The 22,508-nt window shown below is 44.7% G+C and overlaps 1 protein-coding gene across 1 annotated transcript; it reads right to left on the bottom strand.

Annotated features, from left to right (window-relative positions):
- Positions 1-17,139: 17,139 nt before the first annotated feature.
- LOC147225380 (serine/threonine-protein kinase pim-1-like) lies at positions 17,140-21,082 on the bottom strand. Its single transcript, XM_086163704.1, has 5 exons — positions 20,947-21,082; positions 18,731-19,056; positions 17,827-18,007; positions 17,681-17,737; positions 17,140-17,231 (listed from the first exon to the last, which is right to left on the bottom strand). The coding sequence occupies exons 1-5, from the start codon at positions 21,080-21,082 to the stop codon at positions 17,140-17,142; spliced, it is 792 nt and encodes a 263-aa protein (XP_086019830.1).
- Positions 21,083-22,508: the final 1,426 nt, after the last annotated feature.

Genomic DNA, 22,508 nt, shown 5'->3' with positions numbered 1-22,508 from the left:
ATGAGCGTCGAAATCCGTTGAGACAGCATTAGCAGTTAATGCAGCTGAAAGAACTGGACCGTGATTCTCAAATCCAACAAATCATCGCATCGTTACCCGGATTCTGTTTTTGCTGTTTTGTTTTTTGGTTTACTGTTTTCCGAACCTCTGAAGAGTGACAGCCCGAAACGAACCTCTTCTTGCAGGCACTGTTTTCTTTTTTTGTTTTTTTTTTGAACTCAAAGGATGTTTGGTTTTCATAAAATGTTAAGGTTGGCAAAACAGGCTGACGGTTGCATTCCCTGCTGCTGCTGCTGCTGCGAGGAACCTTCACAACACAAGCGCACCTCGCAACCATCCATAATTTATCCAAAATGAATATGAAAATTCCTGCTGCTGAGTCAAAAATCTGTGGAGGGGTGTGTGTGTGTGTGTGTGTGTGTGTGTGGCGACCTTGGATGTCCAGTGGTTGCAGCTGCTCGTTTGGTTTCCTCCATCACCCTCAAATATGCAGCTCTGCGTTTGTTTCCCTCAAGAAGTGCAGCCTCATCATGCGCTCATAACGAGGCTGGTTCCGGAAGGTCGGCTCGACAGCGCCATCTAGTGGCCAAGCTGGGCTTTTCACTATTTATCAAAAAGCTGCAAATATAAATATATATAAATAAGGTTTTGTGGAGCACTATTACGCAGTTGTAAAGCGGGGTGACAGTTTTGTCGTGTTCGCCGATGAATCTCGCAGGAGCCCTAATTCATCACAGAAAGTATTTGTCATCGATTTATAATATTCAGCGAATATTGCTGAAATTAAATATTTATAGGTTATGAATTACTCATCGTGCCGGAGAGGAGGGGTTTTCACCAATTAGACCCAACTATTTAAATTTTAATTTTTTTTCCTCACAATATCAATTTGGTTAAATCACATTCTCACAGTGACCTTTTTTTTTTTAATTTAAAAAAAAAAAAAAAAAAAAAAAAAAGCAAATGAGGCAGAAAAACAGCCCAAAGACCCTCCCCGCCCTCCCGCAGCAACAGATGGCGAAGCGGGATGTCCGACTGTTCCACTTCCTGCTGCTGTCTGCCATTTTTGGGGACTCGCTCACGCTGCGACCAGTCATTTTATCAGGACAAACATGTCAGCGATCCGTATCCGGCCAGGAGCCACACGCTGTCCCGCTTTATTTATCAGATGCCGTCGAGAAAAAAAATCCTCAAAAATGTAATTAATACGCTACAATTGTGTTTTGTTTTTTTGTGTTTCGACGCAGCAAAGTCTCAGAAGCAAAATGTCCAGCTCATCCTATGGACGTTACCCATCTTTTTTCCCCGGCTCCTTAAAATGCATACAATTTCCAGCAATAACCATTTTGTTGTCATGGACACCGACCGGGGGTATTAAAAAAAAAAAAAAAAAAAGAAGGTAGAAACATGAAAAAGAAAACATCATCTGTGTCCATAGCAACCGAGTCAAGTTTAGCGCTGCCAAAAATGGTTTAGTCAAAAGTCTTCTCGGAAGACGCGAGATACGTCGATCAGACGGCGGAAAACACACCTTTCGCGTCCTCGGACCCGCGGCGACGTCGGATCACGCGTTCGCATCTGCGCTTCTGGCAAATAAACATAATGAGAAAACGTCGGGAATACTGTAATTACCGCTGCGGATAAATGGCTGCTAGAGTCCCCCTGTTTGTGCTCAGTCAGAGCAAATGGGGCCTTTTCCCCCCTGAAAACAGAGCCAGGCATCCTCAGGAAGCCTCTAATCCCCTTTAGAAATCTCCTATAAATAGAAACCACCCATGGTGCCCTCTGCTGGAGACTATTTTGAGCCGCCGAAGCTCACCGCTCTGTATTTCGGAGCATCAAGTGTGCAGCATGGGGCCGCTTCCAGACAGGTGCTTCATCAGAGGCCCGTTTTGTTTTCTTAAAAGAAAAACAACACGCCGATCCGCTTTCGCCGTCGAGTTTCTCTCTCAGGTCGGAAAAAAAAACACAGTCGGGCCTTCGATAAAATCGTCGTCGGCTAATAATCCCACCTTAATTTAGCAACTGATCATGAGTCGGGGTTCGGGGTCCGAGGTCAACACGGAAGTCAAAATCTGGGGCGGGGAAGTTGTTTGTTTTCAAGCAGATTCTGATTTCTCACACACACGAGGGGGAAACACTTCTCAGCTCACTCTGTCGCCGTGGCTCAAAATCACCCGAGCGGAGCTAGACGGCGGGTTTTTGCAGCCCTCGCGCGTTATCCGATGATGCGTTCACTGACCTCCCCCCCCCTCGTCCGCTCGCGCTGATCCGCCGTCCCCGGGGCGTGCGGGTTGCGCGGAGGTGAGGAGGTCACGGTCCTGTCAGATTCGACAAAACCGCTGCTTTTTTTCTTTTTTTTGGGACGTTTCGTCAACCTTCGGCATCCCTCTCGTCGCCGAGGTGACCGCGAGGGACTGGTGTGCGGCGGCGGCGGCGGCGGGAGATGAAGCTCAAGAGAGGCAGAAAAGATCAAACCAGACTGCTGTGCATCTGTGGGAGACAGAGAGACAGAGGGGAAAGAAAAATAATTAATGTGTGTGTTTGTAAGACGCCCCCCCCGCCGACGCCCCCCTCGCAACGCCCGTGTGTGTGTGAGAATGCGGCGCCGCTAATCCCAGAGAAGCGCCCGGCACTGCAGAGGAGATGCTCGGCAGATCTCCCCTCATCCGTGTGACCGCTGTTGGCGGCTGGTGTGGAGAAGAAATCCGGAACTGGATCAGAAAGCGAGCCAGCCGTGTTTAATTTGTGCAGGACTTTTCACACCGAGGGGAGGAACCGGGCGGAGATAACCGGCACCAAAGCACACAGAGACGTCTGCTGTCCTTCCTCTGCCGACTGCATGCCCAGGGGAGGCTGCAGATAACAGCGGGAAGGGGGTCAGAGCGTGTCACATATTTGCCGGTCCGACCAGGCCGAGCTCCATTCCACAATAAAAAATAAAAAAACGAAAAAACCGGGCGAGAAAGAGCCGGGACGCGCCCCTGCCTCATTTTTAGCTTCCCGGGTGGAAAACTACCGCCGGCCTTCAGTCTGGCAATGTTTCATTACAACTTTTGGTGTCCGCTCCTCTATATTTCCCCCTCCTCTTTTTTTAGGGGGGACGACAAGCCTCAAAAGGCCATATTTGAATGTGGGTTAAATCATGTCTGAAGACCTTCTCTTAGAATTAAAGCTAAATCAAACGCGCTGTAAGATATTTGAAAATCTCATACAGTCAGCAAAGTTCCCTAGATATGAAATATATAGTCATTTTAAATGTATAATATTATGTCACTGTAATACTTGTATTACTATAATACATATAGTAACATAAATCATTTAAAAAGCAATAATTTCTTGTTGATTTTCTAGGGTTAGAATTTTTTTTTTTCAATGCAAGTAACTGACAATTATTAGTGACAATAATCGACATATTCCATTATAGCTATTCATGCCAGCCATGCACACACACACACACACACACACATGCACACACATACACACACACATACACACAAAACACACCCTCTGGATTGAATGTATTACAATTCTTTAGAGAAAGAAAAACTTTTATTAAATATGTTTGGATTTTTTTAGCGTGATGTGAGAACATGAAAATTCATCAATTTTTTAACTTTTTTTTTTTTTACTTTTTGGGGGACAAAGCCCCGACACCCCCCCCGGCCTCCCCTCCAACCCCGACCAGCCACGACTGCCAATGCTGAGGGAGTGAAAAGATAATCTGAGTTTTGACTGCTAACCAGTGGGAGACTTGTTCGAGGTGGGGCCAGAGCCACATAAAACCGGCCCCCGGCAGGGAAGCCGTCCTCCAAACGGTTTCGGACGCGGACGCAGATATCGCTTTCCGTGGAGGACGTGCCAGCACCCCCTCCCCCCCCCCCCAAAAAAAAAAAACCCAAAAACAAAATAAACAACCGATTCAGTTGGAAGACCAAGTCTGTGATGCTTTGAAAGGTTAGCGTGTGTTCTGAGCCGCCGTCGTCTTCTTTTTTTTTTTCCTCCTAAACCTAATCCTATTCTTTTGCTTTCCTTATTACAACGTTGTTGAGCACATCTCCTTATCACTTTTCCAGCCCAGCTATCTATCCAATGTTTGTTGGACGGAGAACTGATAAGGGTATGTGTCTGACACTTTCCATCATCCAATACAATAATGTGCCGCGTTTGTGTGTGCTATTCATTTATTTTATATATACACGTGGGCGCTGGCGTCCGGGGGTCAAAGGGCAACTGGGTTTCACTTCATCTCTTTCTACATTGTGTGATGAGCCGATACGGAGCGAAAGCAGCGGACCGGGCTTCGGAAGTGAAGATTATGGGATGTATCGCAAAGTTAGTGTCGATGCGAAGACCCCTTTTTTTTCCTAAATAGTTGTATTTTGTGCTCGATTTTTGCCGAATATCACAAACGGCCGCCGATACAAGCGGCGGGAATAATTTTTTTTACATTTTTATAAGGATAAATAATCCATTTTGAAGTTTGGCGCTCAGCGATATCAAGACGATGTGGTTTTAAAAAGTTCGACGAGGCGGGCGTGGTATCTTCGCGTGTCGCCTGGCGTGGATCCCGAGGGCGAGCGGCAAACTGGCAAAAAAAAAAGATAAAGTCCTTTAATGAAATCTTGTTTTTAATATTTATTATCATTATTTCAGTAGCCGAGAAGGGAGAGAGCAAGACATATACCACACTGTAGTCGGATGATTTATTTTGCTTTTTGTCATTCATGTCATCATTTGATTTGTATATTGCGTGTACGTGAGTGTGTGTGTGTGTGTGTGTTTTGGTGTATTAAACCGATTAATTGTGCATTTAATTATTCTTTGTTAATTTGTCGCTAGCGTGACAACAAAAAAATGGCCGTTTCAATGGCAACTAATGAATAACTTTACAAAGCTACGCACGTCCCGGTTGTGCGCTCTATAAAAATACAGCCGTCGATAAAGGTTTATTTGTGACATTTTACAGAGCTTCATTTGAAATCTCTGGCAAAAGTCCCCCCCCCCCCCCCGCAAAAAAAAAGAATAAAATGTAAATGCATGAACAAAAATGAAATAAATGATAAAAACGTTGTGGTTTATTGTGGGTACGTGTCTGGAGGGGTGCTTGGGGTTGCAGCGCAGGTGCGGCTGCAGCTGCGCTCGCCGACACAAGAGGGTATTGTACCACTACTTTTTGCAGAAAGGCTCGGCGACTGAGGCACGGCGGGTCTTTGTAAACACAGGAGAGAAAAAAATAAAAAATAAAAGCCCAAAGCTCCTTTAATTACTTCCCAGCAGAGGAGCCAATGCAATCGCCTCGGATTGGAATAAACCCCAAACACCCGACCGGCGTGTCGCACTTTCAAGGTCGTCCAATGTCACCTGCGAGGCGCCGGCGGAGCCTGATTTGTTTGAATTTTCAAGGGTGCTCTCTGTTACGGGGGTTGATGGACAAGAGATAGGGGCCTTGTTGAGTTTTCTAAGAATAGCTCTCATAATCACATTTGCTGCGAGGCGGGTGGCGTGTGGCTGGGGGGGGGGGGGGGACGTGCGCAGCCTGGGAGAAAATAAAATAAAAAAAAATAAAATAAGAGGGGGGGGTGATTCTTCCTAATGGCAGCGTGTGAGTAAGATGGATATGATTAACTACGGTGTTATTACCCTTTCTAATAGGACGAGCCGCCACGAGTCTATTAGACATAATGAAGTGAAAGACAAAAATGATGTTGCAGCTTTGAAGCCTTTCTTTTGCCTCCGCTGTCATTATGCCGCCATTATTTACGGGGGTTTCGGGGTCGCGGGGCGCGGTGGGGAGGCGGGCGACTGCGTTTCAAAATTTGCATCGCCGTCACCGGTGTTTCCTGTTCACTCCAACGCAGGGGGATTTTATTTTCTTACTGGACACGTGACGCCGGCGCTGTTTTAAAAAACTTCCGTCAAAGAAGGAGCCGGAGAAGTTCGGGAGGTGATGTTCTCCCCTAAATGTCACCGTCATGATTAATGGGGCCGGCGTTGCGTAACGCCGCCGAAGGCGCCGCGGAGATCATGGCACGGAGAGCCACGTTGACACGGCAAAGCTTTCGGCTCATCCTTTCCTGTTCTACCGGTAACTATGGTAACTGTGTGTTTTTTAAATTAAGAGCTCGGACCGCCGTCGCCCTCGTGCATTTGAGTTTCGCCGTGGAGGTGCGGAGGTCACGCGCCGTTCGTTTGTGAACGTTTGCCCCGGATAGAAAAAGGGTGAAATGTTATTTCTGCGCTTTAAAGCGTCTGAAATAACTTTTTTCCCCCCTTCATGAGAGCACCCTGAGCCTACCGCCTGTTCCGGCTGCGTTTGTTTATAAACCCGTCCATGTGCACGGCGCGTGCAGACGCACGTGCACGCTTCTAATTAAAGGCCGGCGCGCCTCATGACGACACGCGGAAAGGCACCCGAGGAGAGTTATCCCGCGATCCGAGATAGTCAATACTTCTAAAGCTCCCTCTTTAATTAGACACAAAGACGAAAACCCATCACCATGACGACACAATATAAAAAAAAAAAAAAAAAAAGACAGAGGCGAAGGATGGGTTGGTGTGCATCTCTGAGCGCAGAGAGGGCCACCGCATACCGCCATACGTCTGGCTGGGATTTTGTGGCGTAATCGACGGGTCCTATTAATATCCCCCCCGTGCAAATTCATCTCGCCACGGCAACAGTAAGCCCCGCCCACGCGGTGACACCGGTCAAAAATCCAGATGGGATGTGATTACATCCTGGATATTTAAGAGACGCGAACCAGGCTTTCCGCTTCTTCCGTAACAGCGAGGGACGAGGGATGAGGGGGCGCTCGCACCGCCGCCATCAGCAGACCTCCCACTGGTGTCTGGAGCTCCCCGCTACCATCTGTTGACATGTTTTACCCGCCGCCGCTAAACATCCGTATCAGAGCGACACCGCCCGTCCGGCCAACTGTCGGACCGTCCCGGGGGAGGCGGCGCCCGGCGGGGTGGGCCGAGGTCACCCGGAGAAACAGCCCGGCGATTCGTTTACTTTGGGAGGAGCGGCGCCGTGCCAGTCGAGGCCGGTGTGTTTCCATGTGCTCGGCGTGTTACTACGGCTTGACGTGCGGCGGAGCGACCGCCGACGCTAATTGCGGCGAGGCTCTGACGTCACCCTCCCTCGCGGGGGTTGCGACGTCCGCCTTTCCGTGCACGTCCCCGACGAAATCCGGGGACAAACCCGTATCCGTTTCCGCCCGTCGTCAGAAAAGGCATTCGATTACGTTCGTGTTCAATCGTAAGCCCGTTGCAGATTGAGGTTTGTGGGCCCCGCGGGTCCGCAGACGGCGGTTTGACACACGGAGGCCGCCGCCCCCGCCTCCTCGCCGGGAAGAAGGTGACATCTTCATGCCTTCCTGCCTCAGCTTTGACAGGGAGCGCTAATAAGAGATGCACAGGAGGACCTCCCCGTCGCCACCGGCCAGCCGACTCCCGTGACGGCGCACGTTTACGAGCAACCTCGAACACGAGACAGGGGAGGTAAACAGATGCGTGTCCGTCAGGGATGCAATCTTTTCAAATAAATAAACGAGTCAGAAACAGGGTGGAAGTGGTGTTATGGTGATGAAAATTGCGCAAGTTCAAAATCTTTCATTATCATTTTTTTGTTAATCAGTAGATCCCCTCTGCAGCGGCTGATTGTGTAAATGGCCCGAAAATGCAAATGACAAGGTTTTAGATTTCAGACGATCGGAGCCCACCGGCACCCGGTTTTCTCACGATGGTAGACGGAGTCTTAAACGTGGTGAATTAGTTGTGTGTATGAATACTTAAGTCACGGTGAAACTGCAGTACAAGCAGTGCAATTCACATGGATTGCATTTTGGTTAATGCTGCGACAAAAGTCATTTACGATGTTATCACGTTCGTGTTGCTAATTATTATCTTTATGTTTCTGTGTGAAATATTAAAAGCGAGGTTAAAAAAAAAGTGAATGAGGTAATTCATCTGCCTTTGTGATTTTCTCACTTTGTATTCATAATGCGAGCTCCTCTACTTCTGATTGGTCAGTTGGTGGTCATGTGGTCAGCAATAAGGAAGTAGGGTCATTGTGGAAGCATGGAGTGAACCCACACATTCCACTGGTGCAAAAGTAAAATAACATAAAATAAAATAAGATTCATGAAAAATAAGTGATCACACAAAGTATTAGTCCCGTTATTTCCAGACTATAAGCCACTTTTTTGCCTGCTTTGAACCCTGCAGCTCAAACAACGATGTGGCTGATTTACGCCAAAATTTTTTACTTTGTCACATCGGACCCATAAAATGACCATGAAATTCTGAGACCGTTCAATTCCGACACCAAAATAGACAACTTTTATGGTTTTAGTGAGCAGAAGGCAAACCAAGATAGCGATCAGCTGGAGTCGGACAAGGCGGGGATAGAAAATTGACTTTTCCTTGTGGTATTTATTGTTCATCTCTTTCAACACCTGTGTTACAGTTCGACCTGTATATGTACACATATTTTTATTTAGTTATTTTTAGCCGGTATGGCTTATATTCGGGTGTGCTCAATAGTTGGGAAATGACGGTATTTTATTGCCATTTTGACCCTTACGTGTTTTATTTCACACCTTTTCTCCCTTCATTTCAATTTTTTTTTAACTATTTTTGAATTTTTAATTTATTTTCTCTCTAAATCAATATGGCAGGTACATATACCACATATAATGAGATGACGTGATCATGTCATGACATGAAATTGTAACAGAAATATCGTCGTGGAAAAAAAAAGGGGCGGAGGGGCAAAAAAAAAGATCTTTTTTTGTTTTTAAGTATTTTCTTTTTAAAGAGCTAAACTTCAAATGTCATCTTGAAATATTCCGTCTTTTTTTCATGTTCGTCTTGATTTTGTGACAAATATATATACATTCATTTAATTCATATCATCGTGCCAGTTCCGACGTGACCTTAACATATACATTTGAAAATATATATTATATATATATATATTAAATTTATATTAAATTTAAAAAAAATGTTTCAAAAATGAAATATGTTGGATAATTAAAAGGTCATTCCGTTCTTGGCCATAACGCATCAGGATATCGTAAGAGGCGGATGTTTACTTTGTTTGGAGCGTAAAGCGGAAACATCTGCATCCCTCGTCCCCTTGCCGACGTCAAATTCTTTCTGACGTGGATGTTTGGATCCTCACGTTCTCCCCGGTTCCTTCTGCTCTTTTTGACAGAAACAGAAACACATGGATCTCCTGTTACTCCCTAAACGCATATCAGCTCTGGAAACATGGTGGCGAGAAGCGCGGCGTCTGGGAGGAAGTGTGAGGTTGCACGACAGAACTGCGAACCACGTGTAGAGACGGTTTATTTGATGATTTTGAGATCGACGGAGATGAAGGCTCGTCGACATGGTAGCAAACAATTACATGATATCAAGATACATCGCGAAGGGCAACGAGGAAAAGACGCGCACCCAAAATCGAGTGGCTTTCTATAAAGATCAATCTCACGGCCTTTGAACGCGCCATTAGCAAGAAAGCTTGTGTTGATTTTGAAGCCCGGGGGAATAAAATGCACGGCGACGCCGCGTGTTGCTATTTTTGAGTTGCGACGATGTTTCTTCCGAAAGTTGCGACGCAGAACGGAACGGAGCGTGAATGCAAAATCTGACCCTTTGTTTCGGAAACCTCCGGCGGCTGCGTGCGCAGACCGTATCAAATGACAGGAAACAATAACCCTGAACTATTGACTATCGCGGCAATTTAGTGGTTATTTGCCGACTGCCACCTCTGAAAAGCTAATGAATATCCCCGTGAAAAGGGTCTCTGGATGACAGGCTCGTGTGGAAGAGAAGTAATAACCGCCTTGGTGACACGACGCCTCATTATTTAACAAAAGATGCTTGATAAGGTGAATGATTTCTTTCTCCCGCGTGGAGATTATCACCATGACGATTTGACTGGATCGCCACCGGCGTTTTTTTTTTTTCTCTCGCTTTTGCATTGCAAAGACGCGTCCTGCTGCGGTGCGTTCCAGGAGCGCCACATGCGGCGCGGCGCTGCGCGGCGGTCATCTTCCCTCAGAGACGCCATCAGAGCGCCGCTTCTCTCTAATGATGCTACTCCGGGCTGGCTCACCTCCCAGCTGACAGACAGTGCTTTATTAGTTTTCTCGGGGATAAACGCCTGCGGTTCCACCCGGCCCCCTCCTCCCTTCCCAAGCCACATCTCACGGGGTCACTGATGGCGCCGTCCTTTATTTGGTTTATTTATAAATCCTGCCCCTGAGCCTCCCCGAGCTCCTCCACACACCTGGTCGTGCATGGCTGATCACATCGATCGAGCCGAACAATCAGGGCTCGACAGAAACGCCGCCGCCGCCTCTCCGATACGAAGGGCTTTATTTGTTTTCCCGGGGCCGAGGCATTTTCACGCACGTTTTCGATCTTACCTCGCCGTCGAGAATGATGAGGGTCGGTCGTGACAGAGATTCGCGGTTTTTCAAGATTCGCAAACAAAAAAAAAAAAAATTAAAAATTGGATTTTGTGTGACAATATTGAAGTACGGGTATTTTATCTCCATTGCTCCACCACTTTAAGCAATATTTCAATGCTCGCTGTTCTTACGAATATGTGTATTGGCCTTTTAGTGAAAAGTACTCAATGGAGGTATTATGATCTGATAGTCTTATTAGATTAGATTAGATTAGATTAGATTCAACTTTATTGTCATTTCACATGTGAGGATACAGAGTAACAAAATGCATCTAATCACAAGTGCAAAAAACAGAAGTGCATATGTACAGAATGTGCAGCATTTAAAGATAAATGCAGTATTTAAGAATAAATGCAATTTTCATTTTTATTACAGCTAGTGAAAGTAAAGGGGGATAATTTTTATGTGCAGATTATGTACAAATAGGTAGTGATAAGTGTGATTAACAGATGGCAATATACGGATGGAAAAATAAATACGTAGATGTCTTATACAGTAACTCTGCAGAAGCGATAATAAAGAGATGTTATATGTCCAATTATACAGAATTTTATAGAATATCCAAGTATAAATAGTAATCTATAGTAAATACCCAAGTATCTGAACATTGAGATACATTTGAATGTATTCTCTTCCAGATAGCAGTTCGTATCAGGACTCCTTTTAATCCCGACATAAATCAATATAAATGTTTTTACTCAAGTTGAGAAATGAGACTGACGCTCGTGTGGGAAAAATATATATATATCGACAAGATTAGCATCACGCGGCGCAAGATATTAATAGTATTCGTACTGTTTGGGGAGTATTAGTACAAGATACAATATGATGCAGCCCGCGAATGTCACAAATAAACCCATTGTTCAGAAGCACAAACAGATAAAGCGGAATATTAACATTGAGCAGAAATGTGGTCTCTCCAGTTCTACCGAGAGCAGCTCTCCGGAGCGGCACATTTTCTGTTTATCTATCTATTTTTTCCCTTTCCAATGACCCCGTTGAATTCCACCTACAGTCCCTAATGAGTTGCGTCTCCGGTGGACTGTCCTGGTTTGGGAGTCACATTAATCAGCCCTAAAAATACACGTCTCCGGCTGCTTTTTACTGCTGTGGGTGTACAAGTTCAGGGTTTGATTCAGCAAGGATCAGCAGCATCTCACTGTTTGCTTATTGCCTCAGACCAACTACGCATATAGTAATAATAATTTAGACTTTATTAATCCCTGGTGGGGAAATTCCTTCTCTGTATTTAACCCATCATGGATGAATCATAGCAGCTGGCTGCATCCATCACCACCCAGAGGCAGTTCGGTGTCTTGCTCAGCAACACTTCGGCACACTGGGAAGAGACGGGAATTGGACCTCCGGCGCCACGATGCCCCACTGTACATTATCCGCCGCGTGCGACGTCTACCCATCAAACCCAAATCCGAACCCGAGAAGGAACAACAAAAGCAGGGCCACGATTTTGAGTGGAACGCGGAGAGAGTTTGAGGGAAAACTACAAAGTGGAGTTAAACTCATGTGAAGGATTTGGGTTTAAAAAGAACATTTAGAATCGACGAAACCCGACGTGGCTACTTACATATCCATCGAGGGCGCGTTGCGATGCTGGGAAAACATGGGAAAACTGGACTTTTGCGACCGAATGAACCGAAGTGGTGGTCCTCGGCGATTTGCAGCGATGCAGAAAGTGAAACCAGGACTGACATTTGCTGGAAAGGTGGACGCGCTGCGGTCGGAGTCAAGGGTGCAGGGAGTAGCTGATCCTGCAGGAGCACCAATACCACTCGTCAGATTTGATGCATTCCAATGTGCTTTGCGCTTGTGTGCATTAAAGCGTGTGTGTGTGTGTGTGTGTGTGTGTGTGTGTGTGTTAATTTATATATATACTGCTCAAAAAACTAAAGGGAACACTTGAACAACACAATGTAACTCCAAGTCAATCACACTTGTGTGAAATCATAGTGTCCAATCAGGAAGCAACACAGATTCATTTTGACTTGTTTTAAGGACATTAAATCAAAGTTCGATCAGCCTGGAGTTTGTTTTTACACTTTAATTTTGAGTGTGATTCCTAATCCAGACCTCCATGGGTTGATACAATTGATTTCCATTGATCATTTTTGTGTGATTTTGTTGTCAGCACATTCAACTGTGTAAAGAGCAAAGTATTTCATAACAATATTTCATTCATTTAGATCTAGGATGTGTTTTTTAAGTGTTCCCTTTATTTTTTTGAGCAGTGTATTTAGATAAGACAGATGATAGAAGATAGATAGAAAGTGTGCAAACAGTAATAATAGATGTATATGCAAATAGAAATACAACATATATACACAATATACAGAATATGAAAATCTAAAAAGAAATAAAAGAAATTAAAGTAAATCGCTTGTGCAGAGTGTGGTTATGGAACAGCAGGTGAACAGTGAACATGATTTGGGTAGTAAAAATGAAATGTAAGAGTTAAGGTAAACATACATATAAATATATATAAAATGAATGTGAAAATATAAATATATAAAAAGAATAAATGAATAAATGAAATATAAATACATCTAATAAATAATTAATATATAAGAAAACCCTTGAACAACACAATGTAACTCCGAGTCATTCACACTTGTGTGAAATCAAATTGTCCTCTTAGGAATTCATTTTGACTTGTTTTAAGGATGTTACATCAACGTCGGATCAGCCTGTCGTGTGTTTTTCCACTTTCATTTTAAGTGTGATGTGTGCATGGGTTCATGCATTTGATTTCCATTGATTATTTTTGGGTGATTTTGTTTTCAGCGCATTCATTTATGTAAAGAACAACGTATTTAATAAGAATATTTCATCCATTCAGATCTAGGATGTCTTCCCTTTTTTTGGAGCAGTGTATATATCATATAATATGATATACAGTAATTTGATAAAATACCACAAACAGTTGTGAAATAATTGGCCACATCCTGCGTTCACTGAATAGAGGTTTGAACAATATATATATTTTCCATATAGTGCAGAAAACTTATTCTCGCATGATGTTTCCAGCAAACATAGGCTCTTCCTCAGATTCCCCAGAAATATGTGTATACACATATTTTGAATGCACAAATCCCTAACGGGGCAGCCGACGTGTGTGTTTTTTCTTTTTCTACGTCCTGCAAATCCAAATCCTTTGCCCTGATATCGAAGTTGTCACAGCTCGCGCTTTTTGTCAGAGACGCCCTTGGACAACTGAACGCGCGATGAGGCCTTTTGATCAGCGCTAATCAAATCAGGCGGCAGAACGGTGGCAGCGGCGAGCAGGAGACGGAGGACAAGACTGCCGGTCTGTCTGCAGACCGCAACCCAAACGCTTTATCTGATCTCTGCCGGAGGTGTCAGTCGTCTTTACAGAATGCATGTCTGTGTTAGGGTTTTTTATTATGATATGATTAGTTTCTCCCTTTGTCCGCGTGGCTTTCCACAGTCCAAAAACACACATTTCCCACGCGTGAATGAAAGAGTGACGTCTCTATAGGACGTGCAGAATGAATGAGTGTCTCCAAATGTTGCCTTGTGATCGTCTGGTAACCCGTGCAGGGAAAACCCCGTCCAATGAGAGTGCGGGACAAGCGGTCCAGAAAATGATTGAATAAAATATAGTCCAAATCTTGACGGAAAAAAGCGAAGGATTTAGAGATCTAAAATTAACAAGTAAGGCATCAGGCGGGGTCAGGAAACACCTCCGTGGTAATTTCACATTTTATATCTGGGAGAGGGGGTGGGGTCACTCCCTCAACACACACACACACACACTTTGGGAAACCCTGCTTTGAATTAGTGTGTTAGAGAGGCACAACAGGATGATTAAACATTGAGTCACCGGGTGACTGGGGTTTTGACACAATGGTGCCACGGTGGACATCCCACTCCACCCCGGGTGTCTCCGGCTCAGCGGGATGTCCGCCGCTAGAAATGTCACTCCGGACGGGGACGACATCGACCGTCCTGCGGCGTGAGGCAGCCTGAAAGTTCAGACGTAGTCATTTGAGGTTTGACGGTGTGTCTTCTTTAACTTTGGGCCTTTACCTTCAGGGGTGGCCACAATAAATCAACTCCCTCCCCCTCAGCCTATTCTCTGAATCCTTGTCCCTCACAACTATTTACTTCATGTCTTCATTCACTCCATCCATTGATCTTCTTTTTGGTTCTCAAGACCTCATGCCTGGCAGTTCCAACCCCAGCATCCTTCTACCAATAGATTCACTCTTCCTCCTCTGTACACGACCCAACCATCTCAGTCTGGCCTCTCCAAAACATCCAACATGGGCTGTCTCTCTGATCCTATCCATCCTCGTAACTCCTAAAGAGAACCTCAGCATCTTCATCTCTGCCACCTCCAGCTCTGCCTCCTGTCTTTTCCTCAATGCCACTGTCTCCAAACCATACCACATTGCTGGGGTCAGCACTGTCTTGTACACCTTTCCTCCACCTGGTCCCTGCCCTCACTACAGATCACAATGCCATCTGCAAACATCATGGTCCATGGAGATTCCTGTCTAGCCTCATCTCTCTGCCTGTTCATCACCACTGCAAACAAGAAGGAGTTCAGAGCTGATCCCTGAAGTAGTCCCATCTCCACCTTGAACTTCTTTGTCACAACTGCAGCACCCCTCGCCACTGGCATACATGTCCTGCACCAGTCCCTTCTCTGCTACTCCAGACTTCCTCATACAATAGCGTAGATAACAATTTGACAGTAAGTATACTTAAAAACGGGTTTTAAATGCACCCTCGCTTGGAGTCACAATCGGGTTGGTTAATGAGCCGAGACGGTGGACATCCCTTCACAAGCTCCTTTTGGGTCAAACCCCTCCTTAAATACCCGAAACTTCCAAAATGTGAGCGCTGAGGAAGACCGGGGTCGACCGGGCAAAGCTACCGGCTAACGTGGGAATGGCGGAGAGCGCGGGAGGTGATGAGAGAGGGAAATATTGACCTTTCATCGATCTGGCGGCCACAAACACGGCACCAAATGAATGCTAATGTTGCCGCCTGTTCGCCGAATGTGTGAGTAAGCTGTTCAACAATGACCCCACGAGGGGGGTCGGTCCATCCAAATCGATTGATGAGGCTTTACAGTGAAATACGAGCGGGAACACAGATGAGCTGACGGATTCCCATGTTTCCCGCTGACGTCCGACCAACCCGGACTGTGTGACGGACGCAGATTTATTTCCTCTGATTTTTCAGGTGTCTCACAGACGGACGCCCTGGGTTTAAAAACTTTAAATAAAGCGAAGCAGCAGCTGGGTTTAATTGAGTCACGACGCAGGCGTTTTAGTTGTATTTGTTTTCCTCTGCGATGGTAATGGAGGGCATCAGAAAAGAATGAAAAAAAACAGCAGCATCATATATGATTGGCAGCTAGTGACTGCTAGGGCTGAGCGATGAGGAAAAAACACATATATTACCAATTTTCTTATTACGTAAGTCAGTTTGTCAAGAAATCGTATTCAGTGAAGACATACGCTTCCGTGCCAAGTCACGATTCATCACATTTGCTTGATTTTTGAAAACGCCTGCCATTTTTCCATTGATTTTTGGCAAACTTGTGTTCATTTTTGAACGTTTTACTGAAATTTATTCAGATTTCTTACATAAACGCTGATGTATCCAGGGGTTTTCTCCTGTCCTGCGACGGACCAGTTCTTTCTGGGATCCGCTCAGTCGGGCGGAGAATCTCCCACTGCAACACACAAACAAGAACCAGAACGTCAGCGAGTCCGTCGGCAGGAGGTGCGTTAGCTTCCTCGCATTGAGCTCAGTGTTGTTGCAGTTTTTGAAACTGGAGAGGGACTACAAAAAACACACACAGTGGAGTTGTGACTCATGCAGGGGGAGCCCTCCCTCGCTCTGCCTCCTGTTGGAAACTCTGATACCAAAGTCCTGCCTGATCTGTGTGTGCAAACAGCAGAACACACACACACACACACACACACACACAAACAGAGCCCAGCCAATTTTGTCAGCTAAACCACCTTCAACTGAGATTCACAGGCGATACTACGCCGCTAACAGCAAGCTGACTTCTTGTTTTTTGTCGTGAAAGCGAGGTGACCGCTCATTGCCGCTCAAAACGAGGTGGGGCACAATCGAGAGATCCGAGATGCACGGCTCGATTTCATCAGGATGGATCGGATTCCTCTCTTGAACGGGATACACTGACATATTTATGGCGTGTCACTTTCGCCCGCCGCAATCTCTGCCACAGTTGTAGCCTGGACTTTGGTTACCGTGGTAACACGTGACCCCTGCCCAGCTGCCAGATTGTGAGCAACCTTTCATTTTCATATATTTTATTATAATGATACAACTCTGTAAATCATCAGCAGCCTGTTTGACACGTTTCAATTGATCTGGGCGCCGTCTATAATGTCATTTAACTGCTATCCTTGCGCGTTGACAGTAGGCAGGATTTCCTATCTGCTTATTCCCATCGTCTATTTCAAGGGAAGGTTGTGTCACCCGTTCTTGAGTTTAGCATCAAGCTAATCTACAAGTAGACGGATCAGCAAGTGAAGCATATTTAAGATATACTTTATCAAAAACATAAAGATATACCTGTTTCTGCATTTATCAAAAAATAGAAATTTAATATAAAAATATAGCGGCTTGTCTATGTGAGCCAGGGATGGTACTGGATTTCTCTCAGAGTCGGACGATCCTCTGGGACCCTGGATAAACACATCTGCAGCAGGTCTTGACAATCTGGACACCCGCAAAAAGAGAGACATGGTATAAACGTTAAATTAGTGATGAGTGGATCATTATTGTGGCATGACCTGCGTTCAGTACAGTTGACCAAAATGAGAGAATATATTTCTTGGTTTCAGTCCCTTTAGGTTTTAAGGGCTGCCTCTTGTGCTACTACAACTACTTCTACTACTACTACTACTACTAATAACAATAATAATAATAATACTGATGATAAGAATAATTGTTATTATTGAAAAAATGAATTATTATAAAGCCATAAAAATGAAAAATATGACACTATCCAGGAAAACAAAACCTCTGGTTGTCAGAAAACCTTGTGTATTATTTTAAAAACATTTTCTTTGTGTAAGTTAGGTGCTCCAGTGCCTGACACTGGTTGCTCTTCATTATTTGCTGCCATCTAGTCAAATTCCTGTCACATCTGTGCACATCACCCTGACCGGCGGCGTTGTAGCCGCTCCCAGCCAGACACTCGGGCGGGATGTGAGCCAGGGTACCTGCACGGAAACAGATGTAGAGCGGAACTATACATTTTGCTGGTTTGCCAGAGGAGCGTGCACCGACGGCAGCAATCAAAGGTTTGTACCGTAGAAGTGACTGAAGGAAGAATTTTTCTTGCAGAAGCAACTGATGCCAAAGTCGATCAGGCGAACTCGCGGCACGTCAGCACCAGTTTCGATCAAGATGTTCTGGACCTTGATGTCCCGGTGGAAGACGTAGTTGGCCCCTAGTTCGCTCACTGCCTCCACGAGCTGCTTCATTATTATCTAACAGAGACAGAGCGCAAAAGGGGGCAAAAAACCTGTAGAAATTGAGTTATTTATAACAGGTCCAAGTACAACTCATTTATTTCTGTTGGGTTTTTTCTTTGACTTTGACAGAACCAAGTGAGCTTTGCTCAGCTAAAGTCAAAATATGTTTTCGTTGGGACCGTTTAAGAAATCATGAAGGGATTCTAGTTTGAAAATAACGACGGAGGAAGTGACGAAGATCAATCTCGACCAAAAACAGACTTTGGTGTTTTACACAGCTGGTCGGATTGTATTTTCCAGCTGAACACATTGTGGATCAGAAAATCCAAGGCCTGACTATTTGGAGCGGGTAAAGTAGGACCACGGGCAGAGAGGCAGGAGAACGCACTCCAGTCGCAAGCAAGACCGAAACATGTCCCAAACATCTGTCCAGCCTTAGTCCTTCTGATATTTACCTCCACCGATGAGGTTATTTTTCCAGGTTATGCTGTCTGCCTGACTGCCTGTTGCCATGCCCACTGGCCGTGGCTCTATTATTGTCCTTATATTCAATAAAAATCTTAAACATAGACATACTAATTGAATCGGCAACCATTAGCTTGCAAGGAAAATCTTTAGGCAGGGTCATCCTCGGGGGAAAACACGTTTTACCGGTGAAATCCTTTGCTGATAAATAACAACCTCTATTTCCTTCTTGGTGAGACGTTTCCGAAACACAGCGAAACGAAACCCGCTCACCTTAGCCTGCTCCTCCTCCATGCTGTCTCTGTTGTTCCACATGTACACATCGAGGTCCGGCATCTCCAGCACCAGGATCAGCTGATGTCTCAGCTCGTACCAGTCAAGCAGGAACACGGACGCTGGGTTTCCCACGATCGTGGGGGGTCCAGCTGCCAGCTCTTTCATTACAGCCACTTCCATGGGGATGGTCTTACCGTCCCTCATCTGAAACATCCCTCCATGAATACCAATAAAATCATCCACGCGAGCCGGCAGGATGAGGTTTTGGAATAGGCGAGGTTTTATGGATGCCGTGCTGTCGATCACATCACTCACCTTATATACTGCTCAAAAAAATAAAGGGAACACTTAAACAACACAATATAACTCCAAGTCAATCACACTTGTGTGAAATCATAGTGTCCACTCAGGAAGCAACACAGATTCATTTTGACTTGTTTTAAGGACATTACATCAAAGTTGGATCAGCCTGGAGTTTGTTTTTACACTTTAATTTTGAGTGTGATTCCTAATCCAGACCTCCATGGGTTGATACAATTGATTTCCATTTATCATTTTTGTGTGATTTTGTTGTCAGCACATTCAACTGTGTAAAGAGCAAAGTATTTCATAACAATATTTCATTCATTTAGATCTAGGATGTGTTTTTTAAGTGTTCCCTTTATCTTTTTTGAGCAGTGTATTTGAATAGGACTCTTGCCTTGGAAATGCATTTTATGGCTACCTAAAAGAAAGGCTGCGATAAGTACTCTTTGATTACACATAGCACTATGTTTGAGCAGTTATTATAGCCTCTTTATTTCTTACAGGGAGGCCGTCTTCTCTTCTGTAGCCTGCATAAACACAACCAAAGGCCCCTTTCCCAATTCTGTGTTGCTGCCGATATTTCACCTCGAATACAGCTAAGCAGACACAATCAGATGTTTTGGGCTATTTTTACATTTTTTTTGCAAAACGGTTGCAAAGTATACAACCAGCAGAAGAAATTAATTTGCTAATCCTTTCAGCAAAGCCCACCTCTGCCCTCCTCCGGGGTCTCCTCCTCGGGATTTGAAATCTTTATCCTTTTCCTGGGCTTCTCTCCACCGCTTGCAGATCTCTTACAGCCCTGGTGGCTAAAGGGCTCCGATGCGGTGGCATGGCTCTCGGCCGCAGCACCGCTACTTGTCCCTGAACAAAAGTAGCATTGGTTTTGATCACTTCTTTGTCGGTGGGAAGCAGTTTATTATATGCAGCACTTACAAATCAATGTCTGGGGGCAGTGCGTCCAGCACTGGTGTTCCTTTAAGTATAGATGTATTCCTGTATTCTCAGTTTCACCATAGTATATAGTGCATACTTTCATTCTTTGCAGCTGAGATAAGTACTAAGTAGTACATTGGTGTTTATGAAATATAGCTTGACCATAAGCTTTGTGGATATTCACTCTGGGAATTATGGACTTGAAAACTGTGATGGATCCACGGGTTTTATCTCTGGCCCCCCAAAAAAAAATCTCGCGCTCATTTCTTAATTTGTTTCCTCACCATTGTTATGTCTAGTTGAAACCTGGGTAGCTTTTCCAAGCGTTAAACAGAAAATGACGAGGAGAATCCAAAAAAATACAGCAAAGGCACGTTTTTTGTGACACCCATAAACTTTCCTATTTTTTCCACTATGACACCCTGCCATCATTTGACATAGGTTGGTAATATATTGGATTTCTGATTCACGTGTTTATTTTCATATATCACAGTAAGGAAACACGTTCCCTGTAGAATGAAAATTCTTGTTTTCTCTCCGAGGGGAAAGTTATAAAATAGCATAGAGACATAACATCAAATAAATACATAACAACAGAATAGAGGGTCGCAGGTGAAAGATGCAGTACAAATGTAAACTCTGCTGGACTCTCTTGTTGCAATAATATGCTTATTTTAAGCCAATTATTTATTGTTTTGTTTTTGCTAGCTGTCTGGCCTTCGCTGTGAACAGCAAAACAAGACTTTCAATGTGCAGGGAAACACGTGTCCAGACTATACATACGACAATCGATGCTTTGAATCTTGACATGCAAACAATGTAGGCAAGACTATAAACCAGTTTCTCGATTGTCGGGGATGGTCTTGCACATGAAAACGTGTATTAATTGCCCTATATCTGGACCGTGTGGCCTTAAACCCTAGCCAGGGGACGTCCCCGGCTGGTTTACCCTGGCCGGCCGGCTGGTTTACCCTTGCCGGGGTGCAGGGCGGTGGACGCGGCCGCCTCGGGCTCGTCGTCGGTCAGGTCGATGACCGCTGTGACGGAGACCTCCCCCCGAGTCGTTTCCCCCGTGGTGTCCCCGGTCACGGTCGATCTCCAACTCATCGTCAAATTCACGCCTTAATTTCTCCGAGGGGGCCGTGATTGACGGTTGAAGGTTGGGCAAATTTGAAAAAGATAGCTGGATTAATAAAAGTAATCCTGTCGGAGAGCTGCGGCGCCCTGTTGCGGACGTTGGTGCTCGTCCCTTGTAAAATGCCGGTTTCCATGGTGATCCGAAGTCAAAGCCAAAATCCGACACTTTTGAAGAATAACAAAACCCCCAACTGTCGTTTTTTTTTTTTTTTAACCATGCGACCAAACTCGCCGTATCTTTAAGAAAACAATTCCGTGAAACCTTACGTCTATTAAGCAATTTCGTTTCTTTTCTCCCCTTTGACATGTTATTGTCAAAGTCGCAAATGACTAGCAAAGGAGTAGTCACAGAAAAACCCTCACTCACCCTTCACAGTCACCGGTGTAAAGTCACTTTAGTGGCATGTTTATTATCCCGTGTTTTCACGAATAGCCATCAAGAATGTCCATATTCTGAGCATTAAATTCGTTTATCTCAGCCCATACACTTTCCCAATTTACAATTTGAGCTTGGCGGTGAGCGAGCGGTCGGTGTTAGCCTCGCCGGTCGAGCTAACGTTAGCTTCTCCACGCCGCTAGCGTGCTAACTAGCATGACTAGCGTTAGAAAAGCACGTCTAATCTACTAATTATTTCATTAAAACCTCCCTCCTTACAGATTAATCTTCCTCGGGGACCGTAGCCGTAAACCAACCCCTTTTCGTTCGCCTCCCATCTCTTAATAAACGATGCTAAGGTATGATGTTAATGCTACTAGCCGTTGGTGGAAAGCAGACTGATATACTGAAATACCCACTATCCTCTCCGGGCTTTTGGAAAAACACTGATTTAAATCCGTTTTGTTTTGCGAAAAAGATGGAACAATAAAAGTTGACCAAAATGCTCAATCGTAAAAGGAGAAACTGAAATATTTTCATTCATTTTAACTTTAGTAAATAATTTGCTATCGCATCATGACTGTGAGTCATGTCTTGGTACTGGTTTTGTTACAGTGTGCCATATTTTGTATTTGATATTAATTGCTTAAGATAAGTCAATCACTTGGATATAATTTGTTAAACTATATAGACCCCATGAGATGTGAAATTTAGAATTCTACCCGACGGCCCTCAACTTGAACGATTATCAACCGACAGCGTGCTCGCAAGCTAAAAAAAATACTTATCAGATAACACGGCGTTAACCTTTTGAGCCAGTCAGCATTTACATTAAGTAAAAAAAAAAAAAAAAAAAAAAAAAAAACACACTGTCTGATTTCCTGTGCAATTCTCAGTTTTCATCTGGAGGCAATTATGAGCCATAAAGTGTGTGTAAAAGAGCCGGTCTCCCAGGAGCGGAACACATTCGGCGTGACAGCTCGCTCACGACGGCGTGCCGGAGGTGGCCGACAGTAATTA

Source organism: Fistularia commersonii, chromosome 17 (assembly GCF_037954325.1).
Source record: "Fistularia commersonii isolate RoL2024-O1a breed Wild chromosome 17, RoL_Fcom_v1.0, whole genome shotgun sequence".
NCBI classification, from domain to species: Eukaryota; Metazoa; Chordata; class Actinopteri; order Syngnathiformes; family Fistulariidae; genus Fistularia; species Fistularia commersonii.
This window is presented reverse-complemented; position numbering and strand designations above follow the sequence as displayed.